The 19,470-nt window shown below is 39.8% G+C and overlaps 1 protein-coding gene across 6 annotated transcripts in view; it reads right to left on the bottom strand.

The window, feature by feature from the left end:
• The window catches only part of PPP2R5A (protein phosphatase 2 regulatory subunit B'alpha), a 68,100-nt gene extending 57,393 nt beyond the window's left edge, over nucleotides 1–10,707 (bottom strand). For 5 of the 6 annotated variants that reach the window (XM_023754774.1, XM_014456847.2, XM_014456849.2 and 2 more), the window contains exon 1: nucleotides 9,950–10,158. In XM_023754774.1, coding sequence (XP_023610542.1) covers nucleotides 9,950–10,133 — 184 coding nt within the window. In that variant the 5' untranslated portion in view covers nucleotides 10,134–10,158. Of the gene's footprint in view, nucleotides 1–9,949 lie in introns of all 6 variants that reach the window. The other variant, XM_006089899.3, reaches the window with a different exon arrangement.
• Between the last annotated feature and the right edge of the window lie 8,763 nt (nucleotides 10,708–19,470).

Raw genomic sequence — 19,470 nt, forward strand, 5'->3', positions numbered from 1 at the left:
AAAATAAAATTCGTTAACAAGTCCTATCCAAGATGTATCTCAAATACATATTTTCCCCATCTCTACTGCTACTACCTACCTAGCCCAAGCCTATTGTGTCTCATCTAGCCTATTATAACAACCTACTAACGGATCCTCTTCCTAAAAATCTTGTTACAATCCATTCTCCATACGGCAGCTAGAGTGATATATGTGTTTTTAACTGTCAAGTTTCCTGAAAAAGATGTCCAAACTTACTGACTTGGCTTTCACAATTTTCATTCACTCCTTACCTTATGGGAATTTCAAGTCTATCAATTCTCTAAAATGCCTCTCAAGTCACCAATGTTGCCTAAAGATTACCAAACCCATGGAAACTTTTCAGTTATTTGACTTGTCAACAGCTTTTTTTCAGTTACTAACCCGGGCCCCCATTTTTTATTTTATTTTATTGTTTAATATATTTTATTGATTCTTTACAGAGAGGAAGGGAGAGGGATAGTTAGAAACATCAATGAGAGAGAAACATCGATCAGCTGCCTCCTGCACACTCCCTACTGGGGATGTGCCCGCAACCATGGTACATGCCCTTGACCGGAATCGAATCTGGGACCCTTGAGTCCGCAGGCTGACGCTCTATCCACTGAGCCAAACCGGTTAGGGCTGGGCCCCCATTTTTTAAAAGATTCTCTTTCCTGGACTGCTTTGTCTCTACTCTCTCCTGTCCTCCTTTGCCTCCACCTCAAGCTGTCTCTCTTGCCTTTTTCTTTGATTGTCCACCTAAATGACGGTATTCCTTGGCTTCTTCTCATCCTATACATTTTCAGTGGGCAGTTGCTTCTACTTACATTGCTTCAAATGCCATCTTTAATCTAAAGCAGTGGTTCTCAACCTTCCTAATGCCTCGACCCTTTAATACAGTTCATGTTGTGGTGACCCCCAACCATAAAATTATTTTCGTTGCTACTTCATAACTGTAATTTTGCTACTGTTATGAATTGTAATATAAATATCTGATATGCAGGATGTATTTTCATTGTTCGCGACCCACAGGTTGAGAACCACTGACTAAAGACTCCCAAATTATCTCTAGCACAGGTCTTTCCACTCAAGCTCCAGACCCAAATATCTAACTTCCTATTAGACAGCTTCACTTCAGTTTCCCACAAGCATTTGGATCTTTCCAACAGGAACCATTCTTTCCTCCAAAAAAAAACTGCTATCATTATCTCTAGCTGTCCAAGCTGGAAATGTATCATCATTGATTCTTCCCTCTCACCAAGGCCTGTCTGTAATACCACTCCATCTCCATTTAAGCAACGCCACCTTCATCTCTTGTCTGGATTACTGTGCCAGCATCCTCTCTAGTGTTCCATAATCCCATTTCTCAATACACTCGTCATACTACTGTCAGGAATAAATGCAATATGTGGCATCAGACTATGACCTAGCTCCTAATTGATGTTCCAATCTCTTCTCTAGCCAGTTTCCTATTACAATAGCCTCTATCACAGCCACAGAGACTGTTAGCAGTTCCCCAAATATGCTATGCTCACTTACCTGTGGGGCTACACATACTGTCATTTAGGTGGACCTGTTAAACAAATCAGTCTTTTAGGTTTTAGTTCACTTTTCACTTTCTCCAGGAAGCTTTCCCTGATCTTGCTCCTCATATATCAAAACTGGGTCGGGCCCCACACATGCTCCCTTGACCTCTTATTGCTTACTCGTATCACAACACAGATCACACTAATTTAAACTGCCTGCTTGCATGTCTATATTGCCCAACTGGAATCTCCTAAAGACAACTCCAAAAGAAAATATATTCATCATTTTACTCCCTTTACTAAATTTTAATCTCTTCAATGGTTCACCTAAATTTTATGCACTATGGACACCAAAGAGAAGAAAATATTTCTGTACTAGATTTTGAAAGCAAAATATGTATTTAGTTTCTCAGCAAGCAAACAAAATCTTTTTCCTGTGGCCAATTAAAAGAAAAAATGGCAGTGCATGTTTTCTTAAAAAGCAGATACATAATCTTACAGAAGTTATATCTTATTTTACTTATGACTTCAACAAATGTTTATCTCTATAAAGGTCTGTTTGAAAATTATGTTTAAAAAAACACACCCAGTTTTGCTAAATCAAAATTCAGAGTTTACAACACAAATTGTCTCATCTTTTTCACTTTATCAATTTAGAGACATGTGATTAACAATGAGTTCAAATAATCAACTTCTGATGATAGCTGTAATTCTAGAATAACCTTTACCAATGAGTGTGAAACAAAGCCAGAACCAATTAAACAGAGAAAATGTATTAACTTCGAACCTATATTTAAGATTTGGTATTCTTGAACTACAAGTTCTAAGCCCAGTCATTAAGAAATTGTTGTTTCAGACATTTAACATCTTTTTAGTTGTTGTCTATACAGTTTGTTCATTAAACAAAATCTAAGAGTATCTAAGCTAAAGAAAGCTCTATACTTTCCACCCGACCTTAAAGAAAGCTTCACTGATGAAATGACAACATAGCTATTAATTTAGAACAAGAGTGAAATTAATTCCCAATACAGGTTAAACTAGAATAACTTCTGTGATTCCAAGACTCAACTAGATATAACATCACAGTAAGGATATAGAGGTGCAATTAGCGTCACCACTCTGGTAGGAGGAGTGTGTTCCCAATAAATCCCTGTTTAGGACTGGAGTTAGAGATATGTTCTTAGAATTTTATCATGTGAGACCATCATATTCAGCAAACTACCTCTAGCCCCCCAAAATCATACTAGGTTTCTTTTGGAAGTGTGATTCAAACTGCAGGATTTAGAAAATTCATTATTACTCACTCTAAAAGCCTATATAAACAAGTTCCTGTAAGGAAGAGTTCAAAAAGATATGCATACAAAGTAGGTTTGAAGCTGCTTATTAGTCAATATCCTGCTCAGACAAGTAAAGTTTATTTTGCATAAACCTAGCCTGTCATGTAAAATTCTTTCAGCAAAGCATTTAGATTCCTTGTTACATAATAATACACTAAAATTATATATTTCAAATCTCCTATCTCCTTCAAGGACATCCTTACAAATAAAGATTGAATCTCAAATTTAGAAATTACTGCAAATTATGTAAGTTTATTCAATGTTTATATACACATGTCCATAAACCTTAAACAATACCTTTCCTAGCAAGAAACCTATTAATAATGTTACCTGTCACTTACACCAGTCATTTGCAAAGCACAAAATATTAAGAGCAAACAATTCTTTGTTTTAAACCTACATTTACTATTTTCTATCATAGTATTAAAAACCTAGAATTTATTTACTTTAACATCTTGAACCAGATTTAGGCAAAATATATTTAAACAAACGAAAGACAAGAGAACCAATCTGCTGGAAGATAGCATCAAACATCACTGAAAGAAGCACAATCAATAATGGGGTGGGGGTGAGAGGGAGGTGGAGGTAGTAAGAGGAGGAGGACCAGAAGACAACCAACAGGCAATTCCTTCATCCAAACAATGATTCTGTCTAGAAGACCAATTTATTATGCACAGAATACAGTGCTTTGTAACATATGGGTTGTGAAAACACAGGTGACTTCTTTCACATAAATTTTACCATCTTGTTCTGAAGAGAGAACATATCACTACATTAACAATGGAATACTGACTCAAAACAGCAAATCAACAAATACAGGCATTATTCAAACTGGTTAGCAGAAAGGTCAGGGATATGGATGGAATATAAGCGGCTCCAGGTTTTTGCTGCCCTACCTTCAATAAAAAGTTGTGGTCAAGATTAAGATGATAGTGAAAACACTCTGAAGGAAAACATTTCTTTAAAAAAAAAAATACATTTTAATTTATTTTAGAGAGCAATATTGATTGGCTGCCTCCTGCACGCCTGATGGGATGGAGCCCAATGAGCCCGAAACCCAGGCATGTGCCCTGACAGGGAATCAAACCAGCCTCAGTGAACAGGACAATGTCCAACCAACTGAGCCACAGTGGCCAGGGTGAGAAAAACGTTTCTTAATGCTAAATAAATACAAAGCATGCCCCAAACAGTTAAATTCAAGAATAGTTCATTTAATACCTGATATTCAACACATACAGTAGTAGTAATATTAATTCTAAATCTTCAAGAAGCAGAACAATGCTTTGAGCATACAGCAAATATTTTTACAGTCCAAAGTCATTGGAATATTACCCTGAATGATGGGATTAAAATGAGACAAATCTCTATCACTTTTACTTGACAGCTCAGCCACAGCTCCAAAAATCACAAAGTAAAGAAAAACTGACCACTTAGTATCAAATTATAATAGTCCAGTTTTATGATAACTATAGAAAAATCCAATAGAATCATTTCATCATACCTAAAACTCCAGAATCTTGGACAGCACTATCCCCTTTGGGAGAGCAGCTGATTAGCCACAGGGGGCAGCAAAGTTAAGAGAGTGAAAAGTAAATAGGAGGAGGTGAAGTGAGGGCAGGAAATGTTAATAAGGTGGTAATGAGCCATGAATATCGGAGAGAAAAGGACAACGTCTTAATTAATGAATTAAATCAATAGGCAGATAATGTTAAACCAGTGATTCTCAATCCTGGCTGCACATTAGAATCACCCCAGGAGCTTTTAAAAATACAAATGTCTGAATCCTACCTTAGACCAACTAATTTAGAATCTCTCTAGGGTGGAGAACTATTTTTTAAAGCTTTCCAAGTGCAGAGCCAGGGTTGAGAACCAGAGAGCTAAACACATAAAAGTAAAAGTAAGCTGGTCTCTATCCCCAGCTTTTTACAAATTTTAAAAATTTATATTTAAAATATAAATCACAAAAATCTATTTCCCAAATGTGTTATTTTTGTTGATAAAGCTTTGTAATCCAAAGAGGGACAATAACTCATTAAGGACTAATTCATCTTTGTAATTTTATCAAGGGAAAGTATTATCAAGGGAAAATGATTAAACTGAAGTTCAAAGGTATTAAACAACTAGCACAAAGCAACTGTGAGTCACCAATGATGCAGGAAGACAACTCAAGTCCACTATTTATTGACAGGTGGTGCTCTATCTTAATGATCACACTATTTTAGTAAATACATTTTAGTGGATTATCACTTTATTAAATTTGACATTTTTGAAAATAATCCAAAATTCAATTAAGAATAAGAGGATGTAATAAAATTGGGAGAAAAGAAATTTGACCCTAAATAGCAATTCTGAAAACACTAAATTAGACAAAAAAGTCTTCATGTGAAAACCAGCAATTGACCCTATATCAATTTCTCTAAGAAGTGCTGTATATCCCGAAAAAGTTTTTTAAAATTACAAAATAAATCTTCCAGAAGAAATATGCCATTACTTCCAGGAAATAGTTCTAAAATGTTATATCCCTTTGTAAACAAACCTTTTAAACATATTCTGATGAATTTCAACTCTTGTTTAGTGCCATTTGATTACAAAAAGGGATTTGGAGCTTTGATGAAATGATTATTAACTTTGAGAAGATCTACAAACCTTAAATGTTGAGTTAGTACTGTTTTCTCCTGACAAAAAAGTTAAGATAGTTACGAAACTTCAGATCATGTCAGTGTTCTTGTTCCTGTTACCCTAAAAGATCACATAACTCAAGGGAAAAAAATGTTTTTCCCGTAAAGATAAGCAAGGTGCTTCAAATCAACACCACTGTTACTGGCCTCCATAATTCCAGTGGGACCAGTTTCTAAGAATATACCAACAATAATCTGAGTGATTTGGAAGTTCTTCACCTCATCTGAAGGAGACTGCAATCTCAAAACCAGCTTCATTTCAGTTGTTTATTTACTGACTGTCTCCTATGAGAAATGCACATCTATATACTTCTACTGGTTAACTCAAATTCTTTGCTTGGTAAAAACTTCTAACTACAGCATTCAATATTTTAAAGAGTCTAACTCTACCCTACTTCCACTTCCACACTTATGTTGAAAAATGTTACAACTTTACTTCACATAAATCATATCTAAAACTGATTATAAATGAAAGCATACTTTAAGTACACTAGGAAAGTTTACAATTTATGTGAACCCTTCATTTTAAAAAATATTTTTAATCTGGATTTTCAAATATTAAAGCAAATGGAAGCTAACATTCTTTGACTGCCTATTTTTAGGCACTTTAATTACATTATTTCAGTTAATCCCCATAATCCTGGAGAGACTGAAGGTATTATCCCCATTTTACGGATAAGGAAAATAACTCAGATTAAAAATCTGCCTGTGATTCAGAACTGACCCCATTGACCCAACTCGTTCTATCATACTGCTTCAAATTTTCATATAGATTAACAGCAAAATAGATTAACAGCAAAAATATTGAAATCATTTGACCTGGGTACCAGCGTTAGTTGCAACACCATCCAAATAATCACAGGCCTGAAACTAAGCTATTTAAAACTCAATTTTCTCACGGGTAAAATGGGAATAACATTGGTCTTACACAGAGTTACTGGGATGACCCAATGAAATAAAATGTTTATAAAACGACATTGAGCTTGTGCCTTGTCATATAACAGTAGGTGTGAAAAAGCAAGGCATAACAGATATGAGGAGTTACACACTTTTGGACTGCTTCACTTGTTATGAGTTATAATTTTTTAGAAAGTGTAAAATAATTTGTAAATGCTACATATTTTATAAATGTAAGACATCTGCTATTTTATCAAACCAAACCTTCAGACTTAAAAATAGTTAAACAGCTCTAGCCAGTTTGGCTCAGTGGATAGAGAATTGGCCTGTGGACTAAAGGGTCCTGGGTTCAATTTTGATCAAGGGCATGTACCAAGGTTGCAGGCTTGATCCCTGGCCCTGGTTAGGGGGTGCATGCAGGAGGCAACCAATCTATGTGTCTCTCTCACATCGATGTTTCTGTCTCTTCCCCTGCCTTCCACTCTAAAAATCAATGGGAAAATATCCTCAGGAAAGGATTAACAAGAATAAAAAATTAAAAAATAAACAAGCCATTTTCTCTAAAAAAAAAAAAAAAGTTAAACAGACTGAAAAACTTCCCATTGTGAATAACATATTTTTGAAGTTAAAAGTTTCCTAACTGTTGGTTACCAGAAGTTTAAGGTAGAAAAAAAGTCCTATACTACCATAAATTTAAATAAGTACAGAAAAAATTGGTAAGATGCTCCTACTTTTGTTTTCTAGTACCTTGTTCTGAGCTGCTTATAAAATTAACGTAACAAGAAACTTAAAAAGTGTTTTGAAAAAAAATTTTTGTTATACAATATGAGATAGTTTAATTTTCAGGACCCTCATAATAACAGTTTCTCATTTTTAAAAAATTATTTTAGCAAAGCTTATTAAATATTTAAAAATTTTTTTTATTGATTTCAGAGAGGAAATGAGAGGGGGGGGGGAGAGAGAGAGAGAGAGAGAGAAACATCAATGAGAGAAAGAATCATTGATTGGCAGTCTCCTGCTTGCAACCACCTGGGGATCAAGCCCGCACCCTGGGCACGTGCCCTGACAGGGAATCGAACCATGACCTCCTGTTTCATAGGTCGATGCTCAACCACTGAGCCATGCCGGTTGGGCTATTAAATACTTTCTATAGCAAAACAGAAAATTTACTCTGAACATTTTCAACATTAAAAACTTGCAACCCACTTACTAAATGATTTTGCAAAAATAAACTTCTTAAAGATGAAAAACATGTCTTATTTTGTTAATTCTTACCCTTAGTATGCTTTGAGGAAAATAGCAGGCACTTTTCCAGTTTAGATCCATGTGGACAAAGTGTTAACACAAGCAGGTAAAAGCACTAAAAAAATCTTGGATGCCTAGAGATATCTGAATCACTCCACACTAAGCTAATATTTCAGAGCTGAAGAAAAATTCTCTTTCATACACATACTGAAGGGCTTTCCACTGGTTTTTGTTAAGGCCACAAATGGAAAAACTACTGACAGAAAAAGCACAGAACGCTGTGGTATCTAGTACACTGCCAAAGTACCAAGTGAAGCAATTGAATTTTTTTTTTTAAATCACTTTTCAAGCATTTTGGCATCTGGAGTAAAAGTAGTTTTTCCTATTAGAGGTAATCCAAGTAAGGATCTTAATTTCCTCAATCAAATTTGCATAAATTACATTTTCTTGCAAAATATATAGAAATAATCTAAAATTCCACTCTTTTTTTCCTCTAGCTGTGACCAAAATACTATAAATAAAACATTCAACGGCACCTTCAACTTCTTGAACTACATGCCATATAACTTAGATGACTGACTGCATATTTTTGCCACTTAAAAAACAAAATGTATTAAAGCTGCATCTCATGGCTTGAACCATGTTTAATATTCAATTATTTGTATTAAGTAAAAGTAAATATTATACCAGTAAGAATACTAAAGAACTGCAATACCTTACTAAAAAGCAAATTAAGTATATATGAAAGGAAAACACTAGCACTAAACCTTCAAACTGTAAAAACAATTCAACAATTTCATGAAAAAGTCAGTAATATAAAACTATGATTTTGTAATTAAGTTTAAGATTTAAAATCCATGAATAGCAATCCATAATAGGTAAGATGATATTCTTTTATAGCTATGACATCACTCAAGAATTGAGGTCTTAGTAATGCCTACCTTGTGGTTTATCAATTGACTACAATATATAAATTTTAAATTTTGTATGCTAAAAAGCAAGTTATAAATGCAGTAGCACGGGCTACATATATCTTAAATAAAACCTTCTTTTAAAAGCCAGTTTGATTCTGGCTGTGGGATGCTCTTGACTTAGAAGCAGGGCCATGTACGGTCTGAATGGGGTTCCAGAGCTATTGTATGTAGGTCAACTGTGATTTGATCTGGGGTTTTCTTCAGACTCCTAGCCAAACGAAGGCTGGATTCATAGGCCCAAAGAAAAATCAGAACCAGATTGGCCTTGAAGAGGATAAATGGATTGAAAAATCTGCTAAACATTTATTTTGGTATAAACCTTTAATTTCTTGGCCTTGCAAAACAGATGATCTAGATTTCTATCAGGTTTCTGTCGTCGAAAAATTGTTTTAACTAGGAGCATTATCATCTTGTTCTATGATGATTGCGATCTCTTAAAAACGAAGACATTAATTCACACAGATTAAACGAGAACACCGGGAAACAATTTATTAAAAATCCTCTAAACTTAAGTGGGAAAAGTAAGTGAGCCAAGTTCTCCTGCAAGGCATCAGGCGCGGATACTAATTTGAGTTACTGTGCAAACCGACCACGTCCCAGTAGTTGCTCAGCGAACTAAGTTCCCATTCCCTTGCAAAGCAACACGAAACTCACTCCTTTATCCGCCTCCACATTTACCGCGTCCAACGTCTCAAACTATAAGTCTTTCCGGTCTTTGGGACCCCGTTAATAAGACACTGTACCGCTCAGATATTTTAGGCTTTTTCGTTCCCAATGTATCTAAAGGCCAGGTAACTTTTGTTTCCATTTAGGATTCCGGGTCCGTAAGACTCTTCGGAACAATCAATGGGAGGGAATTAGGCGAGGGTGGTACGGTACGTAGAGACGCTTATAAATGGAGAAGTAAAGGACGAGCTCACGTCCGAAAAGAGGAGGTGGGTGTCGGGAGAGTGAAGGTCGGCAGGTTAGACAGGTTGTCTAAAGCCAGACGGGGAAAGGCCAGCCTGGGGGAGAGGACAGAGCCCCTCGCCGGACGCACGGGGCGAGCTCCCATAGCCAGGGCAGGTGAGCGAGCGCGCAGGTGGGGGAGGTCAGCCCGCTCCTCTCAGGTGGGAACAGTGAAGGGGAATCGGGGCGGAAAAAAAAAACAACTCCGCACAGCAAACCTGTTGGAACCGGAGGGGGAGGGGGCGCCGAGGCACCGCGGGGAACGCGCCTGGCACCGCCCGGCCCAGCTGGGCAGCGAGAGCCCCAGAAGGAAATGGCTCTGCGGGCGCCGCCGGCAAACTTACCTTTGAGTTGGGGCAGGGGCTGCAGCTCCACGGGGCTGCCCTGGCTGCGGAACTGCGACGAGCCCTGCGAGCGCTTCTGCCTCAGCGCCTTGCGCACCGATTTCCGGGTGAAGCCGTCCACTTTCTCCGAGGCCGAGATGGCGGCACTGGCAGCCCCCGCCGGCGGCGGCGACGACGCCGACATCTCCGCGGCCCGGGCGCTGGCCAGCTCCGGCGGCTGCTTGCACGGCACGGACAGCGGCAGGAGGAGGAGGAGGAGGCGGGGGTGAGGCGCGGAGCGGTCGCGCCCCTCCGCCCCGTGCCCCCGGCCACACCGTCTTCCCGCTCCCGGGCGCCGCCGAGCTGCTTCTCCTCGCCGCCCGCCAACGCCTCACGAGCGCATCTCGGGGCCGGAGGTTCCTGGTCCCCACCGCGCGGCGGGCTCCCGGGGCCGACGGAGGCAAGGGCGGGGGCGCAGGGGGGCCGAGAAGTTGTTGACTCCGGGCGCGGAGGGCGGGTGGAAGGGAGCCTGAAGTTTAGACAACTGAGGCGACGGAGCAGGGGCGCGGACGCGGAGCGCGCCTCTCGTCCCTTCGTCCAGGTCGCCGGCCAGCCCTTCAGCGGCTGCTGCCAGAGCAACCCGCCTTCCTTGGAGTCTCCTCCCGAGGCGCTGCCATCGCGGGTCCCTTCCGAGCCTCTGCCGCGGTGCCCGCTCTTCCCTGTCAGCGCGGTCCCCTCATCTCCCGTGGCGGTAACCCGCCGCCCGGGCTCTGGGCGAGCACACGAGCGCTCCTCAGGGTGCGGAGCAGTCTGCGCTCCCTCCCCCACGCGCCCTTCCGCCGCCCACGCAGAACCCCCAGCGAGCGTCCGCTACAACTTGAGAAGGCGGTGGGGACGCGCAAGGCGGGGGGAGTGTGTGTGCGTGTGCGCGCGCCGGGGCGTGAGGCCCGGGGGAGGGGCCTCGCGAGGGGTGGGGAAGGGCGGAGATTGACAACTTCCGCGGGGTCCCGCCAGCCCTGAAATACTTGGGAGGGAGTTGTGGGTGGGAAAGCATGCCAGCTCCCTCAGCCAATTGCAGGGCTCAGCGGCAGTAACGCGGTGAGGCGTGGCGTCCTGGAAGGTGTCTCAAGCAGAGAGGTTAGGCAGTGGAATGGGGCGTGGTTGTGTGACGGACTTTGCTCACAGCCAATCGTAAGTGAAGACGGCGAGCGGAACGCCGCCTGCGTCACAACGGAGCAATGAATTTTCTTGGGAGGGGAAGTGCCCCTCCACCAGTGAGCGCCTTTGCACGCTTGCGTGACAGCTGCGGGCGATCGTTGCTCTCCTGACAGCTTAAGGGAAGACCAGGAAACTCCAGGGGGGTAATTTAGAGAGTAAAATAGAATGCCCCTTCCCTTCCCCCTCCTCTCTGCTGGCCAATGAGGAACTGAAGCGACTAGTGAGGAGTTTGAGGGCTGGGGCGGGAAACAGCGAACGGTGTTAAATCACCAAAAGGGGGCGGGGCAAAGGGAGAGTAGGGTAATTGACGGGCGAAGGATCCCGGGAAAGGCGAGGAAGTAAGCTCGTCCAATCGGAGCGAGGTACTGGACTCCTGGGCAGGCCTTGGAGCCTCTCTCGCCCTAAGCCGCAGAGTTGGTAGTTGCAGCAGAAATATGTAGCTGTGGAGTGGCTTTGGCACCGCAGTTCTGGAGAATTATTTTCGCGCCAGGCTTGGGCAATCTAGCATCTACTACTTCAAAGATTTCTACAAATCTGCACCCTCCAAGAGGAGGTTTCTCATATCAACTTAGTCTCCCACTAATCCTCACGCCTTCTTCAGCCAAAGGCCTTCAACTACTACAACAGGACCAGTACAAATTTGCTCATCCGTGGTTTGTAGATTTGGGGCTTGCCACTTAACTTTTATTGGGATCGCTTCCTTGGAAATCCCGTCTAAATTTTAAACTTCTTAAGGACAAGGACGTTTTTAGAGCAGTGTTTTCCATATAATGATGCTTGATAAAAGTGAGTATTGTATAAGAAGTAACACAAAGAGAACCAAATTGTTCTCTTTCTACCCTATTATAAGACCCTCACTATCCAAAATACAGGAAGTACTAAACAAAATTCAGAAATTGATTTGTCACTTACATAAAGATGGTTAAACACTTGCGGTGTAGAAGGAATATAAAAATTATTAAGCCTAAATTTAAGCCTAGAAAATAAAAATAAATAAGCTGAATAGTCTGCCTCCCTTTACTTGGCAGTTTTGCACTGATGGACCCATATCTTCATTATTGGTAGGAATGTGAATTAGTACAACCACTGTGGAAAACAACATGGGAATTCCTCAAAAAATTAAGAATAAAACTACCATATGAAATTGAATGGCTCTGCCGAAACCGGTTTGGCTCAGTGGATAGAGCGTCGGCCTGCGGACTGAAAGGTCCCAGGTTCGATTCTGGTCAAGGGCATGTACTTGGGTTGCGGGCACATCCTCAGTAGGAGATGTGCAGGAGGCAGCTGATTGATGTTTCTCTCTCATCGATGTTTCTAACTCTCTATCTCTCTCCCTTCCTCTCTGTAAAAAATCAATAAAGTATATTTAAAAAAAAATAAGAAATTGAATGGCTCAGACTTGCCACTACCATAAGCTTGCCTAGCACTTCACAAATTTTGTATATGTGGAACTATGAAGTCCTGTTACCCAGAAGGAAAATGTGATTTTCACAAGATATAATGATGCTCCTTATTCATTCATTCAGAAAATATTCATTTGTCCATTCCAGGTGCTTGGAAAACAGCCATGAATGAGACAAAGTCTGCCTGCATGGAGCTCACCATCAGTGGAGAAAGCTCACAACAAGTAAAATTTGACTATGGAAACAAAGCAGGGAATATATACCAGGGAAAACACTGATGTGCACACAGATGTCCACAGATGTTTAGGTAACCATAGGGTGACCAACTTATCCTGGTTTGCTAGGTACTTTCCCAGTTCTAACACCGAAAGTCTCCTGTCCCAGGACCTCCCTACATCCTGGGCAAACCTGGACAGTTGGACACCCTATGAACCAAACAAGCAACGACACCTGTTTATTTGGTCTATTACAGTGGTTCTCAACCTTCCTAATGCCTCGACCCTTTAATACAGTTCCTCATGTTGTGGTGACCCCCAACCATAAAATTATTTCCGTTGCTACTTCATAACTGTAATTTTGCTACTGTTATGAATCGTAATGTAAATATCTGATATGCAGGATGTATTTTCATTGTTACAAATTGAACATAATTAAAGCATAGTGATTAATCACAAAAACAATATGTAATTATATATTTGTTTTCCGATGGTCTTAGGCGACCCCTGTGAAAGGGTCGTTCGACCCCCAAAGGGGTCACGACCTACAGGTTGAGAACCACTGGTCTATTATGAGCAAAGCCGATGGCTAAATGTTATGGTGTCAACCTTAAGGGAGCATGAGCTCTAGGGGAAAGATGAGGTGCATGTTCAGGGAAAGATAACTTCTCATTCAGGACAATATTTGATGAGTGCCAAGACAATAAATTCCAAGGAGCCCACAGGTGGTGTTTGTGCCAAGGTGGAGGAGATGAGATTTACGCTTGAGCTGCAGGATTGGGCATATATGTATATGTATATGTATATGTATATGTATATGTATATGTATATGTTGTTGTGGCCAAAGGTGAACTGAGTAGAGGGGAGGGGGGTGAAAGGATTAAGGAAAGACAGATAAGAGAATGAAAGCTGGGTCTCGGTGGGACGCTGCTCCCTGATGAGGAGACAGCGCCAGTGCCCACAAGCCGTGTCTTTATTTTATAGCAGATGCCACAAGGCAAAGTAGGGGCGTGATCACATTGTTTACAGCATTTTCGTGAGTTCCAACCTCACTCAACTATAGGCACCTGAACTCTAACACTAGGCACGTGGGGCCACGTGTTTGGACCATAGGTTCAAGCTTACTACCACAGCCATTGGCTATAATTGTGCTGGGTGGGCCCTGCCCTCCAGCTAGGACTTGCACGTGGCAATGAGAGGACCCTGTCCTTTCATTAGTCCGAGTTTAAACCTGGCCAAGACACCGTAACTGCGCCCCACAATATGTATATGTATAATGCTATGTATGTGTGTGTGTGTGTTTCATGGAAATTAAAAACATCAAATTCAGTGGTCTTACTACTTCCTAGAAGGAAGGTAGAAAGGGGAATGTTGAGAGGAGAATTGAGAGGGATACACTGAGGGCTCTAACGATATCTGTAATGCTTTATCTATGTATAATTTAGTTGGATATTTTATTGGTGGGTGTTTATTATACCATTTTCTACACAGTTTGTATGTACTACATGTATTTTTAAATTTTGGAGTGGAGAACGTAGGGTTTCTGTGTTTTATAAATGATGAGACTGAGCTGATACTTGGGCACTTATAAAAGGGGAAACCCAGATATGGAGAGAATCCTTCTCAACTTGCATTTGATCCAGCCAGCAGACACACTGCCAGCCCTCATGCCTTACAGTAGGGATCCCCAAAAAGGAGCTGGATAATGGAAGAGAAAGAGCCTCAAGGACCACCCTCGAGGATGCCCACGCACAAGAAAAGTGACACTGAAGTAACACCAGCAGAGAAAAAGCTAGAGGAACAGATGGGTTGCTAAAACAAAAATGAGAGAAATGCAATCCTTTAGATTCCTGGGGAGAAAGGAAGTAATAGCCTGTCAGTCACAGCAGGGAAGAAAGTTAGAAAGATAAGACAATTTGACTTGTCCAGAAAAATATATTTATGGGCTTTAGCAAGAAAAAATTTAGCAATGCCAGAGGCAATTGCAATGAAGAAAATTCCACTTCAAGATATGAAAATTAACTGGAACTGGACTTGCCCTCTTACCGGTAAACAAGGAATTGGGTAAAATGTATGAACTATTTGTTTTCATTGTACAACACACAGTGCAGAATGCAGTGATCCCTCCAATATTCCTGGCTTTCTGCCTGGAGGCACTTTTCAGACCACAAGGAAGGTGGATCCAAGTAGATGTGACAATCTAGCTGAAATGAAGACCAAAAAATCAGAGTTTGGGGAGGCTGAGATGGCTGGAATTTTTGAGACAGAATACCAAAGAAGAGGTACATATACGTTACATATACATAGACAAAGCTCCAGAAATCTTGAGTTCTTTGAATCTTAGACTGAATATTAAGCTGCATAGGATGCAACTACATGAGACTCAGCGAAGAGAATCCCTTAGGTTGCTATAAATTATATAGGTTCCTGAGCTGGGCTGAGAAACATTCAAGTTCCACCAGGTAGAATGGAGAGATCTTGGTGAGCCTGTGTGGCATTCAGAGGTATTGTGGTTAAGCAGTAGGTCTAAGCTTGTCCTGAAATTAGAATTAAATGACCAACAAACAGTTTTTAGAACAATTTTTAGCCAGATCTGAGCTTATAACTTTGGTATTTATAAGATGACTTGGATTCTTGGGCAAAGAAGAAAACCATCTTAAGTTGGAGAGATAATAAAATAAATGATAATTTCCATTATAAAATTTGTGTCTGAAAAGTATAAGAAAAAAACGAAAAAGGATATTTTACAAAAAATAAAAGCTCTTCAATTAAGCCACTAAATAATTGCCCATTGAATACAAAATCTTTCTAACTATATCAAAGTTCAATGGATTTAACTTTTGAAAAATTGCAAGGGCTTTCCTTCAGTTTTAGAGGAAATCATGCCCAATCAACAGTTTGGATGTGTTTTGTCTCAAGAGACTTTCAAATTTATGGAAAAAGTCATTGGTGTAGACACTGTAGAGGTTTTACATCTCTCAAAGAAAAAATTCAGAAATATATGAAAACATCGTTTTGATCCCAACAAAGGGTTCTCCAACTATGTTAAGTTGAAAGTCTGAATTTATCGAGATTTTAAAGCAAGAAACAGATCTTTTTTTTATTGTTTCATTCCTCTTATATGATACATATTGGAAATATTTGTGTTCAGTTTTTGAAGTGTTATGGATATAGTTGTTAAAATTATTCCATATATGTGCAAATGCTATGAATCATCAGCTTGTTGCAGTGTAGAAAGAAATAACAAGAAAATCAGTGTGATGATCTTGTTCTTTTCCAATGCTCATTGGTTGAGTAATGGGAGGACCTTTACAAAGATTTCTTGTACTGTTAACTCTAATTCAAGATTTTTTGAAATGAAGGGAATACCTGCCAAATATTCAACAATCAAAGACAAAAAGACAGTAGTGTGATTTATGTTTTCTCACTGATATCACACTGCATAGGAATGAGTTAAATCTGAAGTTCCAAGAAAGAAAAAATATATTTGTGATCTAGCTAGGAAGTCTAAGAATTTCTGTCAAAATTGAAATCTTCATAATAACCAGCAATGACAATTTAACACATTTTAAACATGAGTTAATATGCCAATGATTTTCATTGTAAGCAAGAGCATTATGTAAATTAGTTGCAAAAACTTAAGGAAATATAAGAATAACTATTAATATTGATGAATTTATAATTGCTTTTAAATTTATGTAACACTCCTTTGAATTCAATAATACTGAGATTAACACAAGAGTTAATGAATTACTTAGACAGTTTTGAAACTGGTAGACTTTGCTTCAAAGTCAGATCATTTCTCCTAAAATTAAGGAAACATGTTTGACAATATGGATGCAAATATTTAAAAAATGGTTTTTGAAATTTGACTCAGTTATTGAAAAACTTTTAAGTATGTTTGGAATAACTTGGGCATGTGAATCTATACTTTCAACTACCAATTGTAGAATATATAAATACAGACTGAATATTTCTGGTGCAAATTTAGCATTTGAATCAAAAAGTACTCTAAGCTTGAAAATACATATAGATTTAGAAGATTTCACATATACATGTGAAATACATAATTTTTATATTGATTACATGTTGAATTGATAATATTTGGGAGATATTTGGTTAAACCTATTAAAATTAATTTTACCTGTTTCTTGTTTCTTTTTTCTTTTGCTATTAAACATTTAAACTTACTTATGTGGCTCACATTTGTGGTGTGCACTATATTTCTTTCAGTTTTATTGAGCTATAATTGATAAACAACACTGTAACATTATATTTTAATAAGCAGCTCTGCTCTAGGGTAGAGACTTCAGAGCTCCACCTCTGAAACCAGATAGGCTGAATTCAGATCTAGTCTCTGACACTTCATTGTTGTGTATATTGGGCAAGTTGTTTACCATCTCCATGCTTCAGTTTTTCCCATCTAAAAGTGGGGATAACGATAGTCTTACTTTATAGGGTTGTGATGAGAATACTTATATAGTGCCTAGCACATAGTAATCACCATGTGTAATAGCATAGCTAGCTATTGGTGGTATTATTATTAATAACCTTGAGAAATTCCTTAACCATTATTTACTCATTTGTAAAATTGTGATAACAGCATCCACCTTACAAGGTTTCTTCTTTAATTAAATGAGATAGGATATAAAAAAATTGCCCATCACATGCTTGATGTATTTCCTAGATCTTAGCTGGTATTCAGAAGTCTCTGTTATCTGGCTCAGCTCACCATTCTTAAACTCAATAGTGTATGTGAAAGCATTTGCAAACCATAAGGGGCTATTTATTTATTTTAATATTTTTCTTTCAGAAAGGAAAAGAGAGGGAGAGAGATAGAAACATCAATGATAAGAGAGAATCATTGATCGGCTGCCTCCTGCAGGCCCCACACTGGGGATTGACTCCACAACCCAGGCATGTGCCCTGACTGGTAATCAGACCCTGACTTCCTGGTTCATAGGTTGGTGTTCAACCATTGAGCCATGCTGGCTGGGCCATAAGGGGCTCTTTAGTTATTAAATGTAATTTTTCTTCTTCTCCTTTGAGAAACTCCTCTGCGAGTATTTGTTCCCTAAACCCACCTTACTTAGAGTCTTCCTAGTTCTACTTGGCATCTAGACTGAAGGCCCACTTTCCCATGAGGCCCTCAATGTGGACTCCAGCCCCAGTATGGTCTCTCTCTCTCCTCTAAATTCCTGAGCATCTTTTGTGTATTTGGCATTTAATTCTATACTACCTTGTATTGCTTATTGTATGAATTCCTGGTCAGGTTAGGATGAATATTTCATAATTTGTGAATTCCCCATAGCACATAATTGCTAAAAAAAAAAAAAAAAAGTTTGGTCAAAAAGTGGGAACATTTGGAAAAATTAGGGGGGAAAAGAATTTTAACTTGAGATATCCAAGTATCCTCTACAAAGAACGAAGAGTGTCACTGAAAAGATAAAGCTTTAAGCAAAAGTTTGAGATAAGTATGAAAGGGTCGAACAGTTAATGTGGGAAGTGAGAAGGGCAAAGGTCAGGGAGAAAGCAAAGTGGATACCCATCCCGCAGTGCAGTCCTAGAACTCAAGGCAAAGTTCCTTCTCCCATAGTCCTTTTAAGAGCTAGTTCTAGCCTCATCCAATTTTAGAAAGCCACCCAAGGTTTTATCCCAATCAGTTCTCTTGCCGATCTCAAACAGCTTATTCCCAGAGCTTCCTTCCTCTTGCCCTCAGAGCCTTTCCCACACCCAGGTATTTAAGGTGTTTGGAAATCCTTCCTTCTGCATTAGTCTTGGCTGACCACCTGAAAGTGAATGAGGACAGGTGCCCTCCTCTCCTGCCTTCTGCACTTATAAATCTCCCTGTCAGGAGAAGACACCTTACTGCCTGGGCCATTATAGAGTCTAAACACAGTGCTTGCTCCATCACAGGCACTCCGTAACTACTGAATGGGTTAATGTCACTTGGTTGATTTTTGTTTGGGCCACAGTAGAGGAAAAACACAGCTAATGTGGAGAGAAAGAAGCTGTTGTTCAACCATGACTCATGAGCTTAACTCTCAACACAAGGTTCAAGTTTGTTTTGCATTTTTGTGCCTCCAAAGTGATGGTGAATTGGCAAGGAGAAGGGGAGCCAGCATGGTGGGAATCAGAAGAGGCATGATTCAGGCCTTAGAACTAACATCAGTGTGAGTTTGGGTACTAACCCATTTGGATTTGCAAAATACAGGATGCCTTCCTGCCTTAAATTTTTATTGTAAAGTTAAACTGTTGTCATTAGGCATGATGCGCCAATGATAATCATGACTGGAAGGGGACTGACCCTACCTCCCCAGGGAATAGGGTCACTAATCACTGGACTTGGGGAAGTAAGACATCTCAAATCTGGTTACCTTGCCACCAGGCTCAAGGACATAGGACTAACAGAGGCCAGCATACATGGAAAGGGACAGAGCAATTTTGGTTCCTTGTTCATGCTCTCTTTTAATTCATCCAGGTACAACCAGTGTCTTTCTCTCTCTTTCTTTCCAACTTTAATCCCAGCCCCCAACCCAAAATCTGATTACATAATTAAGCACTCAGTAAGTCAGTAAGTATTCTCTGATCCTGATTTTTAATGAAGTTGGCCAATGCTGCTTCCTGTTTTGAAAGAGACAACCCCATTTAAAAGGCTAGTCTGTGTTCCCAATACCCACTGCATCTTAGAAATCAAATGGGCATT

This window comes from Myotis lucifugus, unplaced genomic scaffold (genome assembly GCF_000147115.1).
Source record: "Myotis lucifugus unplaced genomic scaffold, Myoluc2.0 scaffold_65, whole genome shotgun sequence".
NCBI lineage: Eukaryota > Metazoa > Chordata > Mammalia > Chiroptera > Vespertilionidae > Myotis > Myotis lucifugus.